The 20,153-nt window shown below is 42.6% G+C and overlaps 1 protein-coding gene across 2 annotated transcripts in view; it reads right to left on the bottom strand.

The window, feature by feature from the left end:
• FAM149A (family with sequence similarity 149 member A) overlaps nt 1-20,153 on the bottom strand; it is a 427,025-nt gene that overhangs the window by 113,908 nt on the left and 292,964 nt on the right. For both annotated transcript variants that reach the window (XM_086962548.1, XM_086962549.1), the window contains exon 3: nt 4,525-4,657. In XM_086962548.1, coding sequence (XP_086818674.1) covers nt 4,525-4,657 — 133 coding nt within the window. The remainder of the gene's footprint in view (nt 1-4,524; nt 4,658-20,153) is intronic.

Below are 20,153 nucleotides of genomic sequence, written 5' to 3'. Positions count from 1 at the left end.
CTGCACTTTAAGCCACTGCACTCTACGCAATTGTACTCTATGTCACAGCAACCAAGGCCACTGTATTCTACTCTGCACCACCTTACTATACGCCACTGTTCTCTATCCCACTCTACTCTGCACCACTCTATGCCAGTCTACTACTACAACACTGTACATCACTGCACTCTGCACCACTCTACTCTTCGTCACTTTACGCCAATGCACTCTATGCCACTACACTTTAGCCCACTACACTCTACTCTGCACCACTCCACTCTGTGCTACTTCACTCTAGCTACTTTACTCTGAAACACTGCGCTCTCCGCCACTGACCTCTAAGCCACTCTTCTCGGCACCACTGCAGTCTAAGCCTCTACACTCTATTCTGCCTCACTCTACTCCACTCTATGCCAGTGCACTGTATGCCACTCCTCTACATCGCTCCACGCTTCACCACTGCACTCTAAGCCAATCCACTTTAAGCCACAGTAATATACACTACGACACTGCACTGTACTCTTAAACAATTTACTCTAAGCCACTGCACTGTACGCCACTCTATTCTACTTTGTGCCACTCTACTCTATGCCACTGCAATCTTTCCTGAATCACTACACTACATTCTATGCCGCTGCACTCCACGTCACTGCACTCTACGCCACTGCACTCTATGACAATCTAATCTAAGGCACAGTAATGTACACTGTACTCTCATACAGTGCACTATACTCTGAACCAATCTACTCTATGCCACTGCACCGTAAGCCATCTATTCCACTCTGCGCCACTCTACTGTATGCCACTGGAATCTGTCCTGCACCACTACACTACACTCTATGCTGCTGCCCTCTACGTCACTGCACTCAATGCTAATGCATTCTATGCCACTGCAGTCTATGTCAGTCTACTCTGCACCAATGAGCTGCACGACACTCACTATACTCTACTCTGCAACAATCTACTCTGGGTCACTTTACTCTGCACCACTCTATGCCACTGTACTCTACACTAATGCACTGTATGCCACTCTACTCTACACCACTGCACTCTACAAAACTCTACTCTTCAACACTGCACTCCCTGCCACTGAACTCCTTGCCTCTCTACTCTGCGCCACTGCACTCTACTCTACACCACTCTACACTGCACCACTCTACGCCACTAAACTCAACACCACTCTAATCTACCGTGCCCCACTGCACTCTATGACACTGCATTCTACGCTACTTCACTCTACACCTCCCTACTCTTCTATGCATCACCCTAATCTATGCCAGTGCACTCTACTATGCACTATTGCACTCTTCGCCACTGCACTCTACACTACTCTACTCCACTGTACTCTATCCCACTCTACTCCGCTCTGCACCACTTCACTCTACACTGCTCTATTCTACTCTGCCTTACTCTATCCCACTGCACTCTACGCCACTACTCTATGTCACTCCACTCTACCTTGAACCACTCTGCACTATACCACTTTATCCTGCTATGAAACAATCTACACTGCACCACTTCATTCTATGCTTCTACACTCTAAGCCACTCTACTCCACACCACTGCACTATATGCTGCACCCCTCTGCATCACTGCATCTATGTCAACTACTCTGCACCACTGCACTCTGTTCCACTTTACACTACTCTGCAACACTCTACACCACTGCACACTAAGCCACTCTACCCCATTGCACTCTATGTCACTGAACTGTAAGTCAATCTATTCTACATCACTCTGCTCTATACCACTGCACTCTACTCCGCTACTCTGCATTCTCTGCCATTGAACTCAAATCCACTCTACTCTGCACCACTGCATGTTATGTAAACTACTCTGCACCACTGCTCTCTGCACATTTCTACTCTGCACCACTCTACTCTATACCACTACACTCTACTCTGCACCACTCAGCTCTATGTCACTCTACGCCACTACACTCTACACCACTACACTCTGCATCACATCACATCACATCACATCACTCTAATATATTCTGCACAACTGCACTCTATGGCACTGCAATCTGCACCACCATACTTTATACTACTTTACTCTAGGCCACTCTATGAAACTCCTCTCTAGGATGCTTTACTCCATTAAAATCTTATCCCCACCGACACTCTACTCCACTCTATTCCACTCCATTCTACAACACTCTACTCCAGTCTATCCTACCCTACAACACAAATCCACTCTACGATGTTCTAAGCAATTCCCTCTATGCTACTCAATGCCACTTTATACCACTCTATTATGACACACTAAACAACTACTCCACTCTGCGCCACTCCACTCTATGCCACTCCACTATATGAAACTCTATGCCACACCACTCTATTTACGACACTCAACTCTACAAAACTATACTCTATGCCATTCCACTCTCCTACACCACTCCACTGCAGGATACTCCACTGCACAATAATCTACTCCGCTCTAAGAGTTAAACAAAAGCTGATATAAATGCCCTGTCTTGTCTCTGATGTGCATAAATCTATTTTAATGCTAACGTATTTTCAACTACATAGTTATTTTCGCTTATGTCTCTCCACTTTTGAGTATAATTGTATATTTTTGGAGTTTTCAAACTTTTTTATACACAAGGGTGGCTCAGAGAGACAAATGTTCACAGCTGAAAAGTGCAGGCACCTGAATTTGAATCCAAGCAAGACTGACTCAGACTTCCATAATCCCATAATAAGTAACACCTGTCATTCCAGGACTTAGAAATGTAAGAAGTGTGGCATGAAATGCTACATAACAAGCACGTCATTATTATTATTATCATCTTCATCATCATCATTATTATTAGTTGTTACTATTAATATTGCTAATACTAATAACAATGTTTAATGATCTGGATTAAAATCACCTGCAATAAGACAATCTTTTGCAGAGTACTGTGTACTAAGCAAACAATTAAAAATAAATGCTATATAAATCATAAGTAACAACCTACGGTATAAGATACGCATTTTAATGAATTTAGTAAAGAGGGGACATATAAGAGAGGAAAAGGAGGAGAAGTGAGGTAAACTGATGCCAGACAACTAGAGTATATTTATTATACAGTAAACAACTACAATTTTCACACAAAAAATCAAGAAAATTAGTTTTGTTATAATGAACAATAATAGGTAATGAAGATTCAGCTACCTCCCTATTTAATAGAAAAGCTTTTCTAAAACATTAGATCTCACAGGCATAGATAAGTACAATGTTAAAGTTGACTATATTAAATATCTATTGATTGCTAAAAGGAAAGAGGAACAATTAACTCTATCCAATGAATAGTTATGACGTATGCCATTCCACAAGGCCATGTAAGAGAAAGCCATTGCATTCTTCTAATTGGTAATACTTATTTCAGGCCAATCTCCATCAAAAGGTCGAGCAGTTTACCTTAAAACACAGAATCTGGCCAATCCTCAAAGAGGACACCTCGCAGTGCTTAATTTGAGCGTATGGTTTCCAGTGCTCGACCCCAGTATTTAATTTTTAACACCAGCGCTTATGACAGTCTGCCACAATGTGGTGCTGTCTGGCTAATTTAGAGATGACCTCAACAACAGGTAATTATTAATTTAATATACATGACCATTATCTGCAGCCCAAACCATTCTTAAAGCTTTGGAGGGCAGAAATAGTCCGCATTGCCACACTTGTAGAAGGGTGATGGTTAGTGGCTATGTTGGTACTATCACTGGCAGCATGGCAGGGGCAATGTGTGATGAAGGCTGCAGTGGCCTCCTGACAAGAGCCCTGGCATTATATTTTTACAAATTAAGCACTGGAACCATGTTTAATATCAGAGAAAGACAAAGGCATGGATACATAAAAAATCTCCATATTCTTAGTCCATACACTCATCCAAAATTATAAAAAAATATTTCATGTCATCTAGTTAGCACCACCTACTACAGACAAAAAAAATGGTCTGAGTAGTATTTGCAGCACAACAAAATTCAGTGTTTTTATCTAACTTGTAAACAAGAGCCTGAAAAAATGTGCATATGAGCAAAGCTTTGGGCCAGAAGTTCCACTGTACAATAGCATTGCTGGGGGTTGGGGGGGGAGGGTGGGGGGTCCCAGGCTTCCCATGAACCTTCTGATCCATTGAGTGAATTGTTATATTACCATGATTAGAATTTGAATTACATTTCCCAGTAAAGCTGATACACAAATGAGTAAACAGGACTTTAGACTACATTATAATTTGTTATTTATCATTTGAACATGAGAGTTCAAGTGCTTTGGTGATCCATGAAAAATAATTCTTAGATGTATGCTTGCAAGCTCTCCGAATCAAATACTTTAGTTTCCACTTGTTTCACTCTGACACAGAGAGTCTTTAGGCTTCTTGGGCACTTGGTATTAACAATTCAATAAAAAAGTACTAGGCATTTGAAAAATGTCTTACGCAAGATCCATACTATTATCATCTGATTTTACAACATTTATTCTATGAACATTGTAACTTTAGTGAAGGGACTAAAATAAGTATGTAATGCGTTGGAAGAAAAAGTATCAGTTGTAACCTACATCATCCCTCCAGGAGTAAACAGAGCTTCTTTCAGTAGACAAGCCAGTGGTGTAGCTCTGTATTCCAGACCAAGAGTTGTTCATGTCTGTTGGTGTGGTTTGCCCACTGGATGAAACTGAAGAAATGGATTCACTGTTGGTAAAAACAGAATCCAACATTACGTATGGTTTTATTAATTAACCAAACATTACTAACACTGCTGAGATAAAGAAACATTGTCAGGCAACATTACAAAATGGAAAAACATTCAGATGTGTTATCTCTGTATATAACTCCAGGGTTCATACTGTTGTTACTTCATGCTCCAGAAACACTTAACAACGGAGGAGTGAGTGCTTCAATAGAACACAGAAGGCCTGATCCACAAAGGTAAATGTACACTTTTATGTATGTTTACATTTTTTGGGGTATTCCCAAACTGAGTTTCATTCTACTCATAATAATGTATTGACTGCACTGACTTTGCAATCGTGGCATTGACTCCACACATATAAAGTTGGGCCTATCCTATCTTTTTATGCACAGAGTACTCCACCTTGACTTTAGAGTCTCCGCAGTCGTAAAATTACCATCAGCAGAATGAAACTTGTAGATTGTGAATAATAAAAAATAGTAAATGTACAATAAAATGTAAATATGTACATTTGTGAATCAGGACACTAGTTTTCAATTGCTTTCTATTTATGCTAATATGCTGAATGCTTAAGAACTCTGAAAGAGATAGTTCCACTGCCTGCATGCTTCAAAAATAAAGATGCTAAAATAAAAAAGTAAATACCTAAGTCTAAATGTGCTATAGTAGGACCTAGGAACACCATGTGTGGACTGTACCTTCTTTAGGATCAATTACTATACAGAAACAGTGCTGGTGTTTAAGTGAATTGTTTTTTCAGGACCAGTGATATTTTTGTTCTGTTCATCTATAACATTTGGAAAGTAGGTGAATGTATTTACAATTTTCCTTATTTAGAATGTCTCTTTCAACAGTGGTGCTCCAACTATTGGGTTTAGACAATGGATGATTTGTTGTTTTAAGTAGATACCCAATCACTTGCATCTTCTGATTTTACATAGCATGAGATATTACTCACAAAACAGTTATTAACATTACTTTCATTATTACAAGAAACAGATATCATAGGGTTTGCTTACGGGGCCACCCTGTTACCTCCGCCCCGAGGAATAGGAAACTCATACAAATTGGGTGAGTTGAAGTGGTATGGTGAGCAGACAAGAATACTTGCGTGATGCTTGATGTTTTTTTAATAATCTTTATTCGTTTTACACTCAACACAACATACAGCTGTAAATATCATAGTAAAGTACAAAATGAAGTACACCTCAGTGCATTATTGTGCCCACTGGGTGGGGTGCAGGTGGGCGAATCGCTATGCTCGACATTACTTACAAACAATATCAACATTAATTCACTTCAGAGATTGTAAGCAGATGTTACTGTTCATAGCTGTTTCTAAACAGGATATTATAGAAAGGAGAAAAAAAAAGAAAAATGTATTAAACTTAATACTACCTTACTAGTGTGTCTGTCCTATGATTATCACGAGTATGTTCCTGCTTAATGTGCCGCTTATGCGGAATGCGAAATATCAGGGCCCTGCTGTAGTGGGTACTACAGAGCAGGTGTTTCGATGTATGCAGGTGCGGTCAGGCCTTATCAGAGGCGTGAGATGGGTATATCTGATTGCCGCACCCGCATGTGGGAGCCATCTCTTCATTTGTGAACGTGCCTTAGTGTAGGTACTCAGGGTGTACCAGTTATGTTAGCCAGTTACGGTGTCAGTGTTATTGTTATGTCGCCCATGGTCGTTTGTATCCCAAAGTCTGGCTTCTATAGTGGTTATATAGTGTTGGCAGTCCATAGGCTGCGCCCGAGCCATTGGGCGCTGGGGTTGAGATGTCAATGTATCGTGTTCGGCCACTAGGGCACGTCGTAGAGCGAGAAGCCAGCGTCTAGTGGATTGGCCCATCAGAGACTTCCAGGCATGGCCAGAGAGCGTTTGGTCAGAACCAGTGCCAAGTCAATAAATTTGATAAGGTTCTTATGTGGTGCATTCCTTTTTGTAATGTCTAGCAGGTAGTGTGCGTCCTGAATTGGAATTGTGGTTTCCGTTGCCACGGCCAGTATGTCATAGATGTGGGAATACGTCCAAACCATGTGTAGAAAGTCAGCGCCTGTGTTGTGACACCGGAGACAAATATCAACGGAGGTTGTGTACATTCGTGCCAGCCTGTGCAGGGAAATGTAATGCTTGATGTTGTGATGTTCAAAGATATCTGGTACATAATACGATTGGAAGGTTATGTCACTATAATCACTGACATTTATAACCCAAAGGAGTTAGTTCCTATTTGGACGTGGAATAGGCTGGACACTTTATAAATACAAAATACACAAAGTGCCTAGACCACTCTTTTTTTTTTTAAACACAAGAACAATTGATGAAGGTCAAGAATACTCTTTATTGAATTCTGACCAGGTACTTATATTTTATACCTTTGACTTCTTTTTTTACTTTCAAGATTTTTTATACATTCATTAGCAAAGATAGGACGAACTGTTCATATATTTACAATACTATACAAACCAATTTATAAACAAAACATAGCACAATGTATCTACACAAACTCAAATAAACAACATCATCACAACAAAACACAAATTAAATTGATGTGTACTTGATCTCAATGAATGAGAGACAAAATTAAAGGAGGAAAAAGACAGGAAGGAAGGAAAACGCGAGGAATAGAGTCAAATTAATGAAGCTACTTCATGATGTTTAAGCTAACAAATAGCTCTTGTGAGCCCAATATTCCTCCAAGTTTGCCTCCAAATATGCCGACGCGTTTTGATTACAGGAAACCAGTTCCTGGAATCTCATCAGGGCCTTTTTTTCTTTTTGTCTGTATGATGTAAACGACAAAACAATAAAGTTTTGTATATGAATCTCAATATTTGTCTCCATTAAGGTTGCACAAAGAACCAACACAATGTCTCTGACTTAGGACTACATACCAGATTTAGGCGGTGGACTGTGGAAGACTATCTTGTTATGCTCGAAAAGTGTTCTTTCTTTAGTGATTCCCAGCATTCTAGAAGTGTAGGGTACGCGGGGCTGTTAAGAAAATGGCGAGTGTAAATTATTCTAACCTTTAGCCTCTCTAGCCTAATTAAAAAGCCGCTTTATGGCCTACCTTTTTATTCGTGGTTGGCAGATTCCTTTCTGCTTCTTCGCATTATTTGTGGAGTTTACTGAACACACTCAAACTCTCAAAAACTCCATGTCGTGAAAATCAAGACAGGGCTGCAAAACATTCAAAAACGTTTCAATACTGCTGTCTTGTCTTTTAAGCAGTTCTCACTCTTTTTGGGCTATTTGTTAGCTTAAACATCGTGAAATAGCTTCATTAATTTGACTCTATTCCTCACGTTTTCCTTCCTTCCTGTCTTTTTCCTCCTTTGATTGTGTCTCTCATTTATTGAGATTAAGTGCACTTCAATTTAATGTGTGTTTTGTTGTGATGATGTTGTTAATTTGAGTTTGTGTAGATACATCGTGCTATGTTTTGTTTATAAATTGGTTTGTATAGTATTGTAAATATATGTACAGTTCGTCCTATCTTTGCTAATGAATGTATAAAAAATCTTGAAAGTAAAAAAAGAAGTCAAAGGTATAAAATATAAGTACCTGGTCAGAATTCAATAAAGAGTATTCTTGACCTTCATCAATTGTTCTTGTGTTTTAAAAAAGAGTGGTCTAGGCACTTTGTGTATTTTGTAACTATAATTACTGCGGCACAAAGAATAGTTAAAAATAGATGGAGTACACAATAACGCATATTATTCGGTTTTCCGTACACTCTTGCCTACCAATTTCAGAAGATGAGCAGATGCATGCACCAGGAGGGCACACCTTGCGGAGCATCGAAAGCGAGTGCTCGCTGAATGAGTGGCTTGGTGTGAACATGACACTTGCATTTTCACAAATTGAAAAACCCTCATGGGTATAGTGCATGCCAAAAGTGGAATAATCACAGTATGACAAATAATTTGGTTGGTTGCACATACCATGCCTCACAAAAAACATGGTTTCATAACCTGAAAAGTCAAATAAAACCCTTAATGAATAATAATAATAATAATAATAATAGAGCATTTTATAAAGCGTATGGTTACACCAACCAGTGTATCCCCGTGCTATAGATCTAACCTCACAGTAAAAGGGAGAGACAGAGGGGGGAAATCAGAGCTCTAAGATCTAACCTGTGTGAGAAAATAGAGAAGAACAGGGAGGGAGCAAGCCTCTATAAAGTAGCAGGTCAGATCAAAAGAAAGGGGCAAGTATATTTACTGCTTATGCATGATTTTGGTTGCATGCTTTATTGAATAGGACAACGCAAACACAACAGGTGATGGACCGAGTGTGGATCAATGTCACACACTCACCCCAGTCCAAAGATCTGGGCCCAAATCCATCGTTTTTTTGCACTCCACACCACCCCGGGTTAGACAATGGCGATATGCAAATCAGCTCTGACCCTGTGCCCCATGGGAACAGTCCAGTCCGAACTACAAAAGCCATGTCCTTCCCAGAACGGAATCAAGCATCCGAGGACCGGACCGGTTTCGAGGTAACACCTCTCATCAGCCCGGCTAGCTTGACTCCAGTGGTGTGGAGTGCCTGGGACCCACGTCTGGGCATCCCCAGCGCACTTAGGGCGGAATATGCAAACACAACAGGTGATGGACCGAGTGTGGATCAATGTCACACACTCACCCCAGTCCAAAGATCTGGGCCCAAATCCATCGTTTTTTTGCACTCCACACCACCCCGGGTTAGACAATGGCGATATGCAAATCAGCTCTGACCCTGTGCCCCATGGTAACAGTCCAGTCCGAACTACAAAAGCCATGTCCTTCCCAGAACGGAATCAAGCATCCGAGGACCGGACCGGTTTCGAGGTAACACCTCTCATCAGCCCGGCTAGCTTGACTCCAGTGGTGTGGAGTGCCTGGGACCCACGTCTGGGCATCCCCAGCGCACTTAGGGCGTAATATGCAAACACAACAGGTGATGGACCGAGTGTGGATCAATGTCACACACTCTCCCCAGTCCAAAGATCTGGGCCCAAATCCATTGTATTTTTGCACTCCACACCACCCCGGGTTAGACAATGGCGATATGCAAATCAGCTCTGACCCTGTGCCCCATGGGAACAGTCCAGTCCGAACTACAAAAGCCATGTCCTTCCCAGAACGGAATCAAGCATCCGAGGACCGGACCGGTTTCGAGGTAACACCTCTCATCAGCCCGGCTAGTTTGACTCCAGTGGTGTGGAGTGCCTGGGACCCACGTCTGGGCATCCCCAGCGCACTTAGGGCGGAATATGCAAACACAACAGGTGATGGACCGAGTGTGGATCAATGTCACACACTCACCCCAGTCCAAAGATCTGGGCCCAAATCCATCGTTTTTTTGCACTCCACACCACCCCGGGTTAGACAATGGCGATATGCAAATCAGCTCTGACCCTGTGCCCCATGGGAACAGTCCAGTCCGAACTACAAAAGCCATGTCCTTCCCAGAACGGAATCAAGCATCCGAGGACCGGACCGGTTTCGAGGTAACACCTCTCATCAGCCCGGCTAGCTTGACTCCAGTGGTGTGGAGTGCCTGGGACCCACGTCTGGGCATCCCCAGCGCACTCGGATGCTTGATTCCGGTCTGGGAAAGATATGGCTGTTGTAGTTCGGACTGGACTGTTCCCATGGGGCACAGGGTCAGAGCTGATTTGCATAATGCCATTATCTGACCCAGGGTGGTGTGGAGTGCAAAAAACGATGGATTTAGGCCCAGATCCTTGTACTGGTGTGAATGTAAGACATTGATCTACATTCTGTCCATCAAATTGTTTTTTGTAATTTTCTCCCTGAGTGTACTGGGGTAGCTCAGACGTGGGTCCCAGAGCCTCCACACCACTGGAGTCAAGCTAGCCGGGCTGATGAGAGGTGTTACCTCGAAATCGGTCTGGTCCTCGGATGCTTGATTCTGGTCTGGGAAAGATATGGCTGTTGTAGTTCGGACTGGACTGTTCCCATGGGGCACAGGGTCAGAGCTGATTTGCATAATGCCATTATCTGACCCAGGGTGGTGTGGAGTGCAAAAAACGATGGATTTAGGCCCAGATCCTTGTACTGGTGTGAATGTAAGACATTGATCTACATTCTGTCCATCAAATTGTTTTTTGTAATTTTCTCCCTGAGTGTACTGGGGTAGCTCAGACGTGGGTCCCGGAGCCTCCACACCACTGGAGTCAAGCTAGCCGGGATGATGAGAGGTGTTACCTTGAAACCGGTCCGGTCCTCGGATGCTTGATTCCGGTCTGGGAAAGATATGGCTGTTGTAGTTCGGACTGGACTGTTCCCATGGGGCACAGGGTCAGAGCTGATTTGCATAAGGCCATTATCTGACCCAGGGTGGTGTGGAGTGCAAAAAACGATGGATTTAGGCCCAGATCCTTGTACTGGTGTGAATGTAAGACATTGATCTACATTCTGTCCATCAGATTGTTTTTTGTAATTTTCTTATTGAATAGGACAGCGCAAATAGCTACAAAAAAACTGGGGAGTTGAGTAATATCAACCTTCTTTAGCACGCATGCCTTTATCATAAGGAATATGCTACTTACCAGTATGCATCTGTTCTTGGCATAGAGGGCTGCAGAGTGGTACATTATGAATAGATCGCCATCTGGTGTTGGGCTCGGATGATTGCACTTTGTTTTTCTCTTGGAGAGTCTTTTGTATCTTGGTGACTCCTCCCTTGGTTGGTAATGCGCATGGGCATCGGCTCCATCCTTAGATTGTTTTGCCATAGTAGGGTTAGATGGAGTAGTATAGTAGAATACAGATAAGAATGCCCATGTAAGTGTATCTAAATAAGATAATGTTGGAACAGACACAGGTTTCCGGGGAGGCTGGGAGGGCATGTACCACTCTGCAGCCCTCTATGCCAAGAACAGATGCATACTGGTAAGTAGCATATTCCGTTCGAGGCATATGGGCTGCAGATGGTACATTATGAATAGACTATACAGCAGTTCTCTCCCTAGCGGTGGTCGCCCGTGTCTGTTGCAACTGTTTGAAACAAGGTTTTTAATACTGCTTGTCCCACTCTAGCTTGTTGTGTTGTGTGCACATCTACACAATAGTGTTTTGTGAAGGTGTGCGGTGTAACCCAGGTAGCTGCTTTGCATATGTCATCTAGTGGAATGTTCCCCAAAAATGCCATAGATGCTCCTAGTTTACGTGTAGAGTGAGCTCTAGGAGGAACAGTTAATGTCCTCTTTGCCTTTAAGTAGCATATTTGAATGCATTTTACAATCCATCTGGCAATACCCGCTTTGGAGATGGGATTGCTTTTATGTGTAGGAGAAAACGCAACAAATAGCTGTTTTGTCTTTCTGAAAGTTTGTGTCCTTTCTATGTAGTACAATATGGCCCTTCTAACATCCAATGTATGTAGGGCTCTTTCTGCTACCGTTTGTGGTTTTGGAAAGAAAACCGGTAATTCCACTGACTGATTGATGTGGAATGCTGAAATTACCTTTGGTAAGAATTTTGGGTTTGTTCTAAGAACCACTTTGTTTTGGTGTAACTGCATAAATGGTTCTTGAATCGTAAAAGCCTGCAGTTCACTTACTCTTCTAAGTGACGTGATAGCTATGAGGAATGCCACCTTCCATGTGAGGAATTGTATTTCACACCTATGCATAGGTTCAAATGGCGGCCCCATTAGTCTGGTAAGTACTATATTGAGATTCCAGACTGGGGAAGGTGGTCTTCTTGGTGGAATGACTCTTTTGAGTCCTTCCATGAAAGCTTTAATTGCTGGTACTTTAAACAGTGAAAGATGTTGCCTGTTGTAGGTACGCCGCTATGGCTGCGAGATGAACTCTGATAGAGGTATATGCTAAGTTACATTGCTGCAAGTGTAGTAAATAGCAAATGATTTGTTTAGTGGATGCGTCCAGAGGGTTGATGTTGTTACTGTTACAGTATACAGCAAACCTCTTCCATTTTGCTGCATAGCATGCTCTGGTGGTAGGACGTCTTGCTTGTTTAATGATTTCCATGCATTCTGGAGGTAAATCTAAATATCCAAACTCTATGACCTCAGGAGCCAGATCGCTAGGTTCAGTTGTTTGGGATCTGGGTGCATTATTTCTCCATGGTTCTGTGTAAGATGCATGGGTAATAATTTTAGCTTTTGATGTGGTACTTGTGAGAGTTGTAGCAGTGTGGTGAACCACGGCTGTCTTGCCCACGTGGGTGCCACTAGTATCATTGTCATTGAGTGTTGCTGCAGTTTCCGAACCAGTAACGGAATTAGTGGTAGAGGAGGGAACGCGTAAGCAAATTTGTTGGACCAATTTATCCATAGTGCATTGCCCTGGGACCGTTGGTGTGGGTACCTGGATGCGAAGTTTTTGCATTTTGCGTTCTGATGGTTGGCAAACAGATCTATCTCTGGTTGCCCCCATTTTTGGAAGAATGGCTGCAGTATTTGGTCGTGCAGCTCCCATTCGTGTACCTGTTCTGACTGTCTGCTTAGGATGTCTGCTATCTGATTTTGAACTCCTGGTAGGTGTTCCGCTAACAGGTAGATCTTTTGAGGAATGGCCCATCTCCATATGTCCTGTGCTAGTTTGGATAGTTGGAGAGAGTGTGTCCCCCCCTGTTTTTGAATATAATACATTGCAGTCATGTTGTCTGTTCTGATCAGGACTGCTTTGCCTTTTATTTGTATTTGGAAAGCTTTTAGTGCTAGAAATACTGCTAATAATTCTAGGTAGTTGATGTGCAGTTTCTTTTGCTGCACACTCCACTTCCCCTGCACTGTGTATTTGTCCATATGCGCTCCCCATCCGGAGAGCGATGCGTCCGCTGTTATTATCACTTGTGGAATTGGCTCTAGGAACGACCGTCCCTTGGAAATGTTTTCTGTGTTCCACCACTTCAGAGAGCGATACGTCCGGTCGTTTACCAACACCAGATCTGTAATCTGACCTTGAGCCTGATTCCACTGTGTCGCTAGACACTCCTGTAGTGGACGCATTTGTAGCCTTGCATGTGGTATTAGCAGTATGCAGGAGGACATCATGCCTAATAGTTGCATAAACACTCGTGCTGGTAGTGAGTGTTGTGGTTGAAATCTTTGTATTAACCCGACCATTGTCTGTATCCTGATTGGGTTGGGGTATGCTATTGCCTTTTCTGTGTCTATCGTAGCCCCCAGGTATTGCTGAATCTGGTTTGGTTGCAGGTGTGATTTCTTGTAGTTCACCGTAAACCCTAGGTGGTGCAGCAATTGAATTGTCTTCTGTGTGTTGTGAAGACATTCCTCTTTTGACTTGGCCTTTATTAGCCAGTCGTCCAAGTATGGGAAGACATGTATTTGTTGTCTTCTTAGGTGTGCTGCCACCACAGCTAGGCATTTTGTGAACACTCTCGGTGCTGTTGTGACACCGAACGGAAGGACTTTGAACTGATAGTGTTGTCCTTCTAAAACAAACCTTAGGTATTTTCTGTGGGCTTTGTGAATTGGGATATGAAAGTAAGCGTCTTTTAGATCCAGTGTAGAAAGAAAGTCCCCTTTCTTCAGTAAAGGGAGTACTTGTTGGAGCGTGACCATGTGGAAATGCTCCGAATTTATGTAAGCATTGAGAGGTCTGAGGTCTAATATTGGTCTTAGGGACCCGTCTTTTTTGGGGATTAGGAAGTATAGAGAGTATACTCCTGTCCCTTGTTGATGTTTTGGAACCTTCTCTATGGCATGCTTTTGTAGAAGTGCTAGTACTTCTTCTCTTAATAATGTCAGATGATCTTGACTCATTGGATGCTGTTTGGGGGGGATGTTTGGTGGGGTAGCTGTGAGTTCCAGGCAATAACCATGTTGGATAATTTGTCTCACCCACTTGTCTGATGTGATGTTTTCCCAGACAGGTAGGAACTGTGCTAGACGTCCCCCGACCGGTGTTATGTGGTCTGGGGGGAGTTCTATGAAGTCACTGTTTTGGGGTTGAGGCGTTGCGGTTGTTATTATTTCCGCGGCCTCTACCCTTGTTGTTGTTACCTCTGTAACTTCCTCTTGAATTACCTCTGGGTGATGTTGGTGTGAAAGAGGTGGATTGCTGATTTGTTCCTGTATTCTTTGAGCCCCCTCTATAGGTGGATCTACGAAAGGAACCTCTTTGTGTTGGCTGTTGCAATGCTCCCATTGACTTAGCCATTTCTGTATCTTTTTTCATTTTCTCTAAGGTCTCATCTGTGCTTGAACCAAACAGTGTCTTTTGATCAAATGGTTTGTTCAGTAGTGCCGTTTGTACTTCCTGTTTGAATTCTGAGATTCTAAGCCATGCATGTCTCCTCAACATTACACTGGTGTTTATGGATCTTGCTGCAGTGTCTGCTGCGTCTAGGGCGCACTTATGGAAGTATTAGTTATTATTTTACCTTCCTGTATTAACTGATCTGCCTTTTTCTGATGTTCCTTGGGGAGATGTGTGATGAGTTTTTCTAATTCATCATAATGTGCCCTGTCATAACGTGCGAGTAATGCTTGTGTATTGGCTATACGCCAGCTATTTGCCGCCTGTGATGCTACTCTTTTGCCTGATGCATCTATTAATTTTGACTCTTTATCAGGTGGAGGAGCCTCTCCTGTAGATAATGAGTTTGCTCTTTTACGAGCGTTTGAGACCACCAGCGAGTCCAGGGGTACATGTCCTTTAATAAAGATTGGGTCCTTTGGAGCCGCCTTATATTTTTTATCAATTCTTGGGTTTAACACCCTAGCCCTCACTGGGTCTTTGAATATTTCTTCTGTGTGACTGAGAAGACCCTTCAACATAGGAAGAGTACCTGATGTTCTTTGTGCATTAGGTAGCGTCTCTAACAGGAAATCCTCTATTTGGGGTTCTGTATGTATATCTACCTTATGATATTTTGCTGCCCTATTAATGAGCTGCGCAAACCCTGTGTTATCATCAGGTGGTGAAGGCTTTGAGGGATATAACTCTGGGTCGTTGTCTTCATCTGACCCTACGTCATAATTTTCCCATGGGTCCTCCTCATCTGGGATGGTTTCGTCATCCCCTTGAGGTTCTCCCTCCCCTAGATCACTGTCTACATCAGACTGAGGTGTAGATGGTCTTGGTGTGGAAGGTGTAGGAATATTTGGCATAGTGTGAGGAATAGGAGAAGAGGGTGTGACTTTATGTCTAGGAGAAGTAGGAGGAGTTGTATTTGTCCCCAGTGTTCTCTTTTTTGAAGGAAGAGATTTATCTTCTGTCTGTTCATTCTTTCTCTTCTTCGTCACAACTTTGCCAGTTTGCGGATCGATAAACAAGATCTTTTGTTTGGGATCTGTCTGTTGCTCCTGAATCGGTACCGAAGGCCCTGGTTCCGAAAGGTGCTTATGTTTTCGATCGTCAGTGTTTGGTGCTTTCTGCACCGAGTGTCTACTCGATTCCGACTTCCTGGGTATAGAGTGAATCTTGGACGACGAACCATGTTAATGTTTCGACATGGAATGTTTCGGTACCGAGCTTTCCCTTGTATGTAGCCTCGGTGTCGAAGTCGATGTCGCCCTTTTCTCGGATCCGACATGGTGGGAGTCCGAGTGTTTCGGTTTCAGTTTCGGTTTCGTTGCCGGGCCCGAGGGCGGGGCGTCGGAAACTTTTTTCTGCGGTTTGACCGGGCTCGAAGGCGGGGTCGTTACCGCACGGGGTCGGTTTTTCGGTAAGGGGACGTCGTCACTCACGGTTTGTTGCTCGTTGAGTTCTTCAACCTCCGACTGGTCCCCTTCCGACCCCGACTGATCCTCTTCTTCTTCCATTAGCTCGTCTCCGAACAGCTCCGGGATCGCCTCCGACTGCATTCTTGAAACCTCGTGTCTTCGAGCTCAACGATTTCTAATCGTTAGCTTGGAGGAGAATGCTGCGCAGGCTTCGCAGTCCCTGGATTCGTGTTCAGGCGATAGACAGAGGTTGCACACCTCATGTAGGTCCTTGTGTGGGAACTTAGCACCACACGTTGGACATTTCTTGAATGGAGTCCTTTCCATGGACTCCGGGCTTGACTGCGTCGAGAAAGTTCTCCTGTTCGTCGACGTAGGTCTAAGTTTTTTCTTCGATTTTGAATTTGCAACGCGTCGGAATGGAAATGAAACGCGTTCGATAACAATACTGTCGAATTGGAAAGGGAATACGCGCCGATTAATCACTTTTCTCTGAAGTTGATCTGGAGCGTCTCGATCCTCATCCGAACCCGATGGCGGAAAAAAACAATCTAAGGATGGAGCCGATGCCCATGCGCACTACCAACCAAGGGAGGAGTCACCAAGATACAAAAGACTCTCCAAGAGAAAAACAAAGTGCAATCATCCGAGCCCAACACCAGATGGCGATCTATTCATAATGTACCATCTGCAGCCCATATGCCTCGAACATGTTTTTACCACACATACGCCTTTACCACAAAAATATAAGTATTTTATTGGTAAGTATAAACCCTTTATGTGTATATAGAAAGGGTTTATACTTAACTGTAAAATTCAAATGCTTACATTTTCGCGGTAAAGGCATGCATGGTAAAAGCATATGTGTGGTGAAAGTCTACTGGCAAGCATATTCATACACACATAAATATAAGTATGTGTGCGTATATACATATGTATAATATATATATAAAATTATATATAAATTATATATATATATATTCTTTTTTTTCACCTTAATAATCCACAACCCCTAAACCCATATCCACCCTAAAAATACAATTTTCACCTAAAAACCCACACACACCCTAAACTCTAAAAATACCCTTGCCACCCAAAAACCCATTCTCACCCTTAACCCTAAAATACCCTTGCTATCCGAAAACCCATATCCACCCTAAAATTACCCTTGCCACCTAAAAACCCATACCCACCCTACACCCTAAAAATACTCTTGCCACCCACAAACCAATACCCACCCTAAAAATACCATTGCCACCAAAAAACCCATACCCACCCTAAACACTAAAAATACCCTTGCATCAAAAAACCTGTTCCCTCCCTAAAATTACCCCTGCCACCCAAAAACCCATACTCACCCTTAACTCTAAAAATACCCTTGCTACCCAAAAACCCATATCCACCCTAAAATTACCCTTGCGACCTAAAAACCCACACTCACACTAAACCCAAAAATTACCCTTGCTGTCCAAAAACCCATACCCACCCTAAACCCTAAAAATACCTTTGTCACCCAAAAACCCATATCCATTGTAAATCCTAAAAATACCCTTGACACCCAAAACCCAAAATCAAACTAAAAACTAAATTACCCTTGCCACCTCAAAACACATAACCACCATAAACCCTTACAATACCCTTGCCACCCAAAAACCCAGACCCACCCTAAACCCTAAAAATACCCTAGCCACCCAAAACCCACACCCACCCTATACTATAAAAACGCCCTTGGCACCCACAACCCCATACCCACCCTAAACCCCAATAAAACCCTTACCACCCAAAAACCCATAACCACCCTAAATCCTAAAAATGCTCTTCCCATATACAAATATAATATACTGACCTGCGAAATACTTACATTTTCATTGTAAAGGCATGCGTGATAAAGGCATATTCGCATGATTGGTACAGGCATATTCGTCGTGGTAAAGACGCATGCATTGTAAAGGCATGGTTGGTCCGGCCATGTTGTTAATGCGGTTTCCCTTTGTTTCAGTTTGTGCTTGAAATGGAAATATAGAAAAGTGCGAGTACCATATACCAAAGTACCTGCTTGCTTCTGAGTGTTGCTGGTACTCTACCATTAAATGTATTGCATCTCTGTTAAGAAGTGTAGGTGGTCTCCCTTTCAAAACAAAGTAGTGCAGGTTCTCAGTGCCTGACAGAACCGCCCCATTTTAAGCACTGCTTTCAGTAATTATGCTTTATCCTTTCTTGCCTGGTCTCTTTCGACTAATTTCTCTATATTCTTTTGTGCCTCAAAACACCACCCAAGAACATTCAAATAATGTCAGCTCATTCCTTAATAGCTTTTGATTATGTTTCGTGTCTTTTTCAAATAGAACATTATGGGCCCGATGTAGGAAAACTCCAATTTACCACTTCTTAAATACCGAATCATACCGATTCGGTATTTAAGAAGTGGTAAATTGGAGGGGGGGAGATGTGGGTATTTCAGAATCGGTAAATACCGAATCTGTAAGATTCGGTATTTACCGATTCTGTAAATACCGAATCGGTATCCCCCATTGATTCCTATGGGCCTTGAAGCCCATAGGAATCAATGTGCATTACCGAATCGGTATTTACCGATTCGGTAATTACCGATTTCTGCAAGGGTGCAGGGGGTGTCACTTTGACACCCTCTAGCACCCCCAATACTGGCTTGTGTGCCATGTGGCACACAGACATGCCCTAAGGGCATGTCTGTCTGTCACATGGCATAGGTGTGCATGCACACATGTGCATGCACACCTGGATTCGGTATTTTAACACCCAATTGGATTGGGTGTTAAAATACCGAATCTGAAGGGCCTGTGGGACTGAAAGTAGTCCCACCTACATCCCGAATGTTAAAACTCGGTAAACTTACCGATTCGGTATTTTTCAAATTCGGTAATTTTACCGAATTGGTAAAATACCGATTCGGACAAAAAAAGGTCCCCTACATCTCAAAAGGCCAAATACCGGTCAGAAACGGCCGAATTCGGCCGTTTCCGACCGGTATTGGCCACCTACATCGGGCCCTTAGCTATTGTTTTACTCTCCATATTTTATATTTATCTGACACTCTCTGCATTTCAAATATAGGGCCTGATTAAGAGTTTAGCAGATCGTTTACTCTGTCACAAATGTAACGGATATCCCGTAAGCCAGTAGTTTCCAACATGTGGTCCGTGGACCCCTGTGGGTCTGCATAGCCTCCTCAGGGGGTCTGCAATTACTTAGAAAATTAAATAATATTAACAGATTAATAAAGTGTATATAAATAAAGAAGCTAAATGGATAACTGAAATTTTTTTAAACGTACTGTGAATGTGAAAGAATTTGACATTTGGTGGCTAAAAATGTAATTAGTATCCTTGGATTGTTTTGTGGGAGCATTGCAAGTGTATAAAACAGAATATAGTATGGATAATGAGTGACCTCAATTGAATTTAGGAAAAGCTCCAACCTTTCAATTAAAATTAACAACATTTTTTTTTTAATTTATATGTGTTTGCAAAATTTAACAAAATGTGTCATCATGATGAATGCCTTTTATCTGCATTTGTGTGCATTGTTTTGCGGTTCAAATCATCGACAATGCTTAGGCCTGGGTCCCTAGCTTCCAGTAATGACTCAGGTGGGTGGGGGAGATCTCCGATTCCTATAATGATTCAGTGGGGTTACCCAAGTTCCAGTAATGATTCAGTGGGGTTTGCCGGGTTCCAATAATGATAAAGTGGGGGTCCCCCGAAGTCAAAAGGTTGAGAACCACTGCCGTAAGCCATATTACAAGTGAGTTATATTCAATGGCACTAGTA

Source organism: Lissotriton vulgaris, chromosome 3_1, assembly GCF_964263255.1.
Source record: "Lissotriton vulgaris chromosome 3_1, aLisVul1.2, whole genome shotgun sequence".
Taxonomy (NCBI): domain Eukaryota; kingdom Metazoa; phylum Chordata; class Amphibia; order Caudata; family Salamandridae; genus Lissotriton; species Lissotriton vulgaris.
Note: the sequence above shows the minus strand (reverse complement) of the source record. Positions and strands in the feature narration are given on the sequence as shown.